The following is a 10602-nucleotide window of genomic DNA, read 5'->3' on the forward strand; positions in this document are numbered from 1 at the left end:
AATGAAGAGCATTGGAGAACAAGAATCTCCCTGTCTCGTCCTCTCGAACAGAACTGACCACCTGGCATCCCGTTCACCAAAACACTCGTGGATGAGCTAGAATGAATTAACGCCACACGTGCTAACCATCTGGGACCAAAACCTCTGTGTATCAAAGGCCTTCACGGTATCAAATTTCAACATAAGGGTTGGCGTGCGCCGTTTGTGCAGGTTCTGAACCAATGGCTTAACCATTTTTTTTTGTCTTGATCGTAAAAGAACATAAAAATTTATCTTTGATTGACCGTCCCTTGACAAAAGCACTTTGATTTATATCTACTAAACTCAGGAGAGGTTTTGCAAGTCTTGCTGCCATTGCTTTGGATATAAATTTTGCAAAGCTATGTACGTATCAAAATAATGGGTCTGAAATCCCCCACATGAAGAGCATCCTCCTTTTTTGGCTACAGCGTGATATACGCCTCATTAACTCGATCAAAATCTCTTCCATCAGCAGCATCAAACCAACAACTTAATGGTTTCATTTTTTAAAGAGCTTTATTTTCTAGATTGATAATGTGCTCCTGCCAGGATTGAATTGGGGATATTGGATCATGGTATTAACCACCACGAAACCACCAAGTACCAATTGTCGATGAAATGGCAAATAGATCTGTAGCAGAAGTGGGTAAATCATTTCAATTGTGAATAAATGTGCGTTTATTGAATCAACTCAGTCTTCTAACCCTGATGTTTATTGTCCACAGCCGAGAGATTTCTTTTGGCTTGACGCGCATTGGGATTCAAGTCATCATGAGGAGTACTTTGGTAGTAGGGATGGGGTGAAAAATATTGTGAGAGACTATATAATTCCCAGCATATATAATATTCATTGCTACCATGTTCTAATGTTTGCAGTAGTTTAGGTTTTGACATTACCAGCTAAGATAACAGTTATTTTGTTGCATCTCCCCTACAAAAAGGAAACAGGGTAAGGATAACATATGTAGTTACACCACCCTCGCACAAAACAATTTTCATGCATCAAGGAACATACAAACCAGATGCAAGTGGAACCAGCTAAACATAGTTGCAATATCAGTAAGTATAAAAATATATATATAGTTGCATACAGAATAATTTGTTGCATCAAGGAGGAGAATGCTAAGTAGATGCGCGCCGAAGCAGTTTATTTATGGAATTTCACAAAAGGATGTGTCACGTATATGTTGGACAATTCCGTGGCACTACCTTTAAACAGTTGTGACGTTTGCACCATTACCCTTTTAAGCATTGGCGAACATTTTAATATTAGTCTTAAGAAGTCATGCTCATGATCCTCGCCATTGAAGCCTCGGATTTCCACTTCTTCAAGACTTGTACAAAAGATACTTTGCCTTCTCCAATTTTTGGGCTCATCGCAATGACAATTCCGTGGGCAAGCTTGTTTCGCCTAAACCAAATGATGAGCATGACAATGCATTATTTATACTAGTAAACCGCACATGCTTTGCACGCTCGACAATACGTACGACATAGAAACAATTAGCATATACCTCTCCGTGGACATTGATTTGAGCCTTTATTCGACGGTATGTGTAAGTTTTGTCCATTTTTTCCTACTTCCAAAAAAATAATTAAACTAATATCAAATTCAATGGTGCTTGAAACGACCTAGAAAGAGTTGTAAAATGTTTGTGTCACATGTTATAATTAATATTTTAACATCTCATGGAATATTGCATGACACGGAAAATATTTTTACCGGCCGAGAAAATATTTTTATCATATAATGACATAGTTAATGTAGCCATAGCCAAGAATCTATGACACACGAATTTGGTTTCCATCACAATAACATAATACAAGGACCTAATATTCTCTTTCGTAGTGATAGTCTAATCTGTAAATAGAGTTGTCAATGCACAATTTATTTGAAATTTCCATGCTTGGGTGCAATTTTATGATTCAATATATGTACTACATATATTCATGTGGAAACATACGTACAATTCATGTCTTGTCTTAGAAGGCTTGTGATAAATCTTGGTTATATACAAAAATTAACCTTGGATAATTTCGATCTTGTCATAAAAAAATATATTTCATAAAAAAGAACCACTAATTTTATTCGTCACAGTTTTACATTTTTGTGCTCAATTAATCATATTAAAATAAATATAAAAAGTACATGGTAGATACTATATATTTCTGATATATTGTATTTATAGAATAGCCTATACTATAGCCGAAAATCTAATTTTGATCTAGGGTGCATATGCTCCTACTATTGGGAAAATATTTTAAAATGTCAAAAACTCCTAAAGAAAAATTCCAAGTGTACATGTCGGTATTCTATATGTGCACGTCAAGTTTCGCGGAAAATAGACATTTTTTATGTCTTGTGTGAAAAATATAAGAATATGTCCTTTTGAAGAGCACTTTTAAGAATCAAAATTTATTTTTTACACATGACACAAAATAGCGATTTTTTATGAAAAAATTTGCAAGCACGTAGAACATTAAGATGTACGTCCTTTATTTTTTATCAAATTATTTTAATATTTTAATATATGTTCAAAAGTTATTTTAAAAACCAGTAGCATATGTGTGTGAGCCAAAACGCCCGCGGCCAATAGTCTCTTGTTCTCTCCCTCTTTCTAAGAGGGGTTTTGTAGTTGATGTGCGAAGAATAATTTATTAGTTAAATCCGTTTAAAATGTCAATATCAGAAAGGATATTTGTGCTAAGTGTGGAGTTGGTGAATCTTCACATTTAGTGGTAGCAGTTAGTTTATTCGTGGCCGTGAAGCGACAAAGAAATTAGAGGACTCTGCATGCCACATGGAGGGGGCCCTCAACATGGCAACCCAATGACAGATGCCTTGCAACCTGATGACACATGCTGAAGCTTTTTTAGCTGGCGCGGGACTTCACCCGAAGTTTCCAGCACTTCACCAGAGTCACGACTGACGAGCGCGGGAACTCAGGTGGCGAATCCCAGCAATCATGACCGTTAGAATAAAATTGTTTCGCTCTGATGAACGGCACATAGAAGCTCCAATATGCAAATCAACGGCTCGGATTACTTCAAATGTTGCATTGGGCGGAAGCTTGTGGAACTATGTGGTACAAATTCAAATTCAAAAACTCGTGTACTATATAGTGGTATAGATTTCTTGGTTGAGACCTTATATATCAAAACAACGTAAATATGTTGTATTGGACATGTAATGTGTATTTATATAAGATCTATAAGCATGGTGAATAATTACCTTAGGCCACCATGGCAGCTCGATCTTAAGTTTTTTTGCAGCGACATGAATTTGACGCATTCGAAGGAGTTGCAACACAAGTGCTCCATAAACATGCCAAGCCGCATCAAAATTTATCTCCAACGTAGAGAAGTTGGTGACCGGAAGTTTCTCCAACTCATGTGCAAAGTTTAGCTTTGCATCCAGTTGACTCTGCAGTCGAACGTCGTAAAATTTAGTCTGCAAATCAAATGGTAGATTGAGCAGGGACATGTATATACATACATTGGCATTCAGGTGCAAGCACATGACATTCTTCATGGTCTGTACGCTGAAGCTATGTAGGTACCAAGAACCAAACACAAGAGCCGACCCTGCATACGAACACTGCCACGAGACATTGTCCACCATTGGCGCCGAGATTGACACACCAATATCCCATTCAGCATGGACCTCGACATGAAGTTGTTTAAGCGCAGGAGTTACAATATCAATGCCGTGGCATTTCATACCAGATTTCCATTCCACATCAAGTTTCTGCAGCGAGGCCGAGTGGATCATCACTTTCTCCGTAGATACGGTCACCTTTAGCACACGTAGGTGCGGGCAGCGGGTAACCAATGTGCCAATGTCGACGCTGCTGCACAGCCTTGATATGGATAGCCTCTCGAGCGTTGAGAAATCACCGGGCTTGAGTGATTTGAAGCATACGTTTTGCCACAGGCTCATCTCGATCGACGTGGCATGAGCGAAGCAGGGCAGGTTGGCTTTAATTTCTTGGAAATGCTCACTGGTATAACGTCCCTCCAAGTTGGCAGTGATGACAAGCTCCTGCGGGGAGAGCCTCTCCATGGTACGGAGAAGAGAGGCGAAGCGAGCCGCGCTGATGTCATCTCTCCATGGGATTTCGACGCCGAGGGTGGACAGCACAAGGCCGAGCGATACCGCCTTTTGGAGTGTGGCGAGCGCCACTTTGAGTGAGTGGATCCTCATCCCACGGAGAGTGACACTGAGCATGTGCAGGCGCGGGCATCTGTTGAGCAATATGCCAAGGTCTGCGATGTTGCCAGAGAGGGTCAGTTTCTCGAGCATGGGGAACTCCCCGGACGGTGGCAGCATGATGCAAAGGGGGCACGTGTCTAGCTGGGTGACGCTCAGCTCACGCAGGCTTTTGGAGCTGCCGAGCAATGAGACAGGATTGACCATCTTGCCGGAGAGGGACAACTTCTCCAGCGCGGGAAACTCGCCGTGCTCGTCCGCCTCGTCCGGTATGAGGAGGGCATGCTTGCCTGGGTAGGTGAGGCTGAGCTCGCGCAGGCGCGGGCAACGAATGAGCAACGGTCCAAGGTCGTTGATTTGCCCGGTGACAGACAGACTCTCGAGCGCGGTGAACTTGCCGGCCGGCAGCGGCTGCTGAAGCCGGATGTGATGCCCTTTTATGTCGATTGAGGTGGTGCGCTCAAAGCAAGGAAGCTCGATGTTGCCCACGTATCCCGAACAAGGCCTCTGGAGGGTGAAGATCAGGTGCTCCGGCGAGAGCCGCGTGGCGGCGCGCAGCAACGAGTTGGCGGCGGCGCCACTAGTGACATCGCCGCTCCGCGTAAGGCAGATGTCGAGGTTGGACACCTGTGGTGAAGCAGCAAAGCGGCGGAACAATGTTTGGATCGTTGCGGGAGCTAGTCCGCGGAAGGTCAGATCGGTAGGGCCGCTCCAGAGGCCGATCCATAGCCCGCGCCAGCGGCGCGAGAGGAGGCTGGTCTGCGCGGCGGTGCGGATGCAGCGCAGGCGTGCAAGAACCAGGAGGAGCATCTCGTCGGGAAGAGCGCTAATGAGATCCATGCGCCGGGAGCGAGTTCCATGCGGCGGTGGCGGTGGCGGCGGCGACGAGCGCGTGAGGCGATGCCCCGATCGCAACTCCATTGAGGCCTTGTTTGGTGGAGGTGTATTGAGGTGGTTTACTGAGTATTATACCGGCCTAGCCTAATTGAAAGCACTAGAAAACAGATTTAGTACGTTTGGCACGCGAGTATCAGATGTGCTCAGCCCGGCAATCCCCCCAGAAAACACGTCTGGATACGTCGGGTAGAAGTGGAACCAAAACGCGTCTCTTCCCTCGCGTTTTTAGTCAGCGCTAATCAGCTGATTATATGCTGTTTTTTCCGTCCACCCAGTCTAGCATGGATCTGGGCCGAGGGATTTGACCCCGATGGAAACTAAAAAGGCCTCAGGCCTCGCGGGGTATCCGGGGATGGTTGCACGCGTATTGACTCCGCTCTTCTCAGGTTGCCACAAATCACACGCAAATACTCGCGTCAAAACCCGTTCTATGTAATCTTTTCACCAAATCCCTTCGAGATTACACTCAGAAAAACGCTTCAAAACGCTCTTGCCAAACAAGGCCTGAAGGGTGAGCCGCTGCAACTTCGTCTATTAACGTCACGCAGCCAAAACGGATAGATCTCCGAATACCAAGGTCCAGTTCGATTTTGTTTTCTTTCCTAAAAAATACTCTTTACTTTACATCTAATCACGAGAAGGCCATAATTCCAAGCTATCGCAAGTTATGCTCGACCGTAACCATATCCTATTTCTTTTCCTTTTTTTACCTCTTTGGCTGCAGCTAATAATTCCCAACACTCTAACAACTCTCTTTGATTTATACGATAGAAAAATCGTAAAAAATGAAAAAAGTATAGAATTGAAATATCATAGCTAGTTGAATTCTACGAAAAGATAAGTTATTTTTAATTGTACCAAAGAAATTTTTCATGAGTTATTATTTCTAGTACGGAGTATATGATTTGCACTACAAAATTTCTATAGGATATGTTTCTACGAATCAAACAAATAGTGTAGGAAAAATTCTCATAGGATCTAAATCCTACACAAATCCAATGAATCAAAGGAGCCCTAAAAAAGCTGATTGTCTTTCTCTCCTTCCAAATCAAATCAAATTTGTGTTGAGTCGGCCAATTAAAGGCTATATACTTCCAGTAACAAAAGGGAAGAACACGAAAAAAGTTATCCGTCAAATGGCATAATTTCAGGCCATTGCAAGTTCACATGGATGAATGGATGAATGCATTGCTGAAAAGAAAAGGGAGCTCCACTCACACACATCCACAATCCATTCATCACATACTTGAGGGAAAGAATCGTGTCCGACAAATGAAAATCAACCTACTGCAAGTTTACAAACTACCTACCGCTGTACAATACCTACCTTTGACATAGAACCATATCGACAAACAACTAAAGAATCTCCGGTTATGGTCGGCCACATGTCTGAACCAGTGCAAACATCTTGCTGAAGGATTCTTCCTTACTGGCAGCGTCAAGGCTGTCTTGAACTGCTTGAATGCTGCATCTCACCAGCTTTTTCGATATCAATTGCACGCTGCGCATGGTATTACACACAGAATTTAGGAACCTCAAAGAAAGTACAAACAGGATTCGACTAATCGAATGGAAGAACAAAACTACACCTAGTAAATATACATGCATACTCTACTACATAAAACACCAGATAATATATAAGCATAATCACAAGGAGATAGAAAAGGCACATTTAATTTACCATGTCACCAGGAACTCTCCTGGTTAAGTTAGCATTCGAGGTGGCTCGTGTAGTCGGTTTTCTTTTCTTGTGGAAGGATCCATGGAGAGAATCCATCATTGTACCTTCAGGCCACTGGCCACTTCTGTCACTTGGATCCAAGTTGCTAGGGCCCCATGTATACATCACAAACTTCCTCACCTGCAAACAACAAAGTCAATGCGATTAATATGGACCAAAGATGCAGTACTGCGGATACATAATGCTCATGGTTGGACCAAGACATGCTTCACCTTGTCCCAATTCCGTTGAGCACGTTGTTTGCTCAGAATTTTCAGCATTCTTGTATCTTCATTGCGGAGTTTCTTTATCCTAGCTTCGCACTGAAAAGTCCAAATGGTAATTGGTTGCATACCAAATCAGTTTACATGTCGTCACATGTTTATTCCTTTTAAGTACCACAAAGTCAAAATCTCTGTCATAATACTACCAAATGATACTATCAATTAACAGAAAAAAAAATCGCAAGGATGAAAAGATACAGCAACACCGATCAGGAATACATAATAGAGTGTTAGGCGTTGTCTAAGTTATTTGCACCTTAATTGACGACAGATGAAAAAAGTACTGACAAAGTTCAGACGCTATTAACCCAGACGCTATTAACCCAGTAAATTTTTCGTGATGACTTACTTGAGCCATGAGGCAGAGAAATATCGCTACACTGAAGGCATAAAGGCCACCAATACTCGCAAGTATGCTAACTGCAAGGAACAATCACTATTAGATGATAGAAGTGCGAGATACAAAAATTAGCTGAAGTTCAGATTCACAACCCATATATCTGCCAGTCAGGTTTATTGGGCTATTGGCCCAACTTTGTTAAATGGGCCCACAATATGTAGCTTTTTTTTTTAGATTACCCACAATATGTAGCTAAGAGGGGCACACAGTATGCATGGTCCATTTGGTTGCTTTGGTGTGCAAGGATGCAAAAAAACATCTCGTAAAATAATGGAACCTAGAAGTTGCGGATAAATACTTCCATATCTGGATAAGAAATGAAGAATATGTTACTGCACCAGCCACCAGGAATTGAGGGTCAAGTTACTTTCAGTCATTATGTGCAAAGCAGCATGGTTGTTCTAAGTAAAGCCCATTGGGTGCTGGAACCAAATTTTCTATATGCTAAAAGCAGAAAGATTTTTTGCAAAAAAAGCAGAAAGATTTATGTATCCATATCTGCAGTAGCTTGACCATTTTAAGCTATAACTATGCCAACCATGTTTAAATTTAAACAAATTAAACAGCTAAATACACATCAAATTTCATTAACTACACACTAATCCAGGTCCTCTAGGATATGGATAACCTATAATGGAGGAAAATGTTTGAGACTATTGATATGGTATTTAGTTGTTCAATCTGAAGTAATGTTGCTATCAAATTGTTTACTATGAGATATTGCGCACAGCAAAAAAATACTAAGCCACTAAATAAATCGGTTACTACAAACTTAGGTCCTCTAGGATTTAAAAGACCTATAATGGAGCAAAATGTTTGAGGCTATTCATATGGTATTTAGGTGTTTGATCTGAAATAATATTGCTATCATAATTCATAAGAAATTGGTAAGTATTACCTCTGTTCCTTAGTGAAAACGTTTTGGCGAACAAAATTAGTTTGCCAAAATGTCATATATTATGTAACGAGGTAGTAGGAGATAGTGCGCATGGGAAAAAGCCTTGTCCAGTAAATAAACTGCAACCAGAAATGCTCAGCTGAGACTCACCAGGGCCTAAGACGCTTTCATTGCTGATCTCCACGATATAGTCCGAGAGATAACTTATGTAGAGCGTAGTGTTTATGACTCCATCTGTAGGGTTGTTCAGGGAAGCATTCAAGCTGCCGACATCCGAAAAGGTAGACCCTTGGGTGAAGTCCTGAAGCAGTGGCTGCAAGAGCTTCAGGTCATGAAGCTTGCTGTACATCTGTGGAAACAGCTGGATCTTGAGCACGTTGGAGTCTCGGCCTCTGAACGTCTTGAGCTTCTCATCGCCATAGTTGTCCGAGTTTATGGTCCCACTGACGAAGCTCACATGTTTGTCATCTCCGGTCTGCCTGGTTGTCAGGTTAAACTGGAAGCCGACAGCAGCAGCGGGCTGCCTCGGCAGGTCGACAAACTGCCAGGACACGTAGTGGTCTCTCGGCGGCATCCTGCAGCCATTGCACTTTAGTGTAATAGATGGCCCCTGGCTGGTGTTCTGGCAGGTGTAGGTGAGGAGCGTCGAGAGGGGCAGCACCCTGAAGTCCATGAACCCCGGCGTCCCCATCGCGATGGTCGAAGGTGGTGCCAGCTGGGCGCAGGACATGGCCGAGACCGTGGTGATGTGGAACTCGATGTCGTTGACAAAGGAGAGCAGGTCGGGAGCATTGGCCGGCTTGACGCGGTGCACCTCGATGTTGCGCCTCTTGATGGCCTGGTACAGCAGCCTGTGGAGGATGATTTCGGTTAAGCGAGTGGAGAATGCTGAGTGTACTGAATTTTGCTGAACCAGAGGACTTACACGGTGACTAATCCGATGAAGAGTATAATGGCCGCAACAGAGAACGTTCCACCCAGCTCTGTCTTCCTTTTCTTCAGCACTTGTTGGTCGGACTAAATTAGGACAATAACAAATGCAGCTTATTTACTTTTGGAGCTTCAGAAAGATATATTATGATTATGATAAGATGCTGCAACAGGTGTACACCCACGTGTATTCAACAACTTACAAACGAAGGAACGAGTAAAGAATGGAAATTTTCACATGGCAAAGAATGGAAAAGTTATTCGAGAAAGATAATCCCAATTCACCGCATGGAAGCAAGCAAGCAGCCGGCCATGAGGAAAAGCAGGAGGAAACGCGTGGAAGCAATCCAAAACGCATAGGCGAAGCAATCGAAGTAGTAGTAGTAATAAAGAGTACTAATTTATTCTATTCGGAATTACTTTGAGCTTAGTTCATGCGCACAAGAATGGAAAAGGGCATTTCTTGGCCATGAGGAATGCAAGAGGGGGAATGAACGGATTACTGACCGCCCAGTGCTGGGTGTCGAAGAGGCAGTCGAGCCTGCTGATCCAGAATCGGGCCCGGAAGAACCTCCTCCTGGTGCCGCTCGCGGCGGCGTGGTGGCGGCCGGCGAGCCTCGCGGCGGCGCAGAAGGCGAGCCAGGAGAGGAGCGTGACGAGGGCGATGACGAGGAGGACGGCCTGGGACTGGGTGAGGCGGCGCACGGCGTCGAGGGAGAGGACGGGGGCGAGGAAGTAGAGGGTCTGGTTGCGGGAGCCGGCCCCGACGGCGCCCACCTGCCAGTCGGAGAAGGCGCCGCCGCCGCCCGAGGTGGGCAGCGAGACGCAGGCGGTGCTGTTGGCGGTGGAGGAGAGGTAGTAGCCCGGGTCGCAGGCGCAGAGGGTCGCGTTGTAGGCGAACATCCGCGCCGCCGCCGTGCACGCCGCCGCCATGGCCGCTGCTGCCTCGACCTCGAGTCCAGGTTAATCACGCATACAGCAATTTCGAGGGGCGGTGGTGGAGATGGCGGATTGGATTGTTTGAGCGAAGGGTTTGGAATTGGAATCGGATGCCTCGGCCTGCGATGCGCTGGTGCTGGATGGAGAATCCAGCTGTAGAGCTGAGCTTTGGATTGGCAGACTCAGCAACAAAAGTAATTCCTGCTGCGAGTGCCAGTGCTGTGTTAAAAAGCAGTAGGATGCAGCAGCTTAATTAGGATACTCTTTTACCCATCTCACACTTCTTTCGAACATTATTATTAC

At 44.2% G+C, this 10602-nt stretch overlaps 1 protein-coding gene across 1 annotated transcript; it reads right to left on the reverse strand.

The window, feature by feature from the left end:
* Nucleotides 1-6351: 6351 nt before the first annotated feature.
* On the reverse strand, nucleotides 6352-10293 carry LOC124667777. Its single transcript, XM_047205025.1, has 7 exons — nucleotides 9868-10293; nucleotides 9356-9447; nucleotides 8581-9281; nucleotides 7482-7552; nucleotides 7082-7171; nucleotides 6810-6989; nucleotides 6352-6629 (listed from the first exon to the last, which is right to left on the reverse strand). Exons 1-7 carry the CDS (start codon nucleotides 10291-10293, stop codon nucleotides 6567-6569), a joined length of 1623 nt encoding a protein of 540 aa, XP_047060981.1. The 3' UTR covers nucleotides 6352-6566.
* Nucleotides 10294-10602: the final 309 nt, after the last annotated feature.

This window comes from Lolium rigidum, chromosome 6 (assembly GCF_022539505.1).
Source record: "Lolium rigidum isolate FL_2022 chromosome 6, APGP_CSIRO_Lrig_0.1, whole genome shotgun sequence".
Classification (NCBI taxonomy): Eukaryota; Viridiplantae; Streptophyta; class Magnoliopsida; order Poales; family Poaceae; genus Lolium; species Lolium rigidum.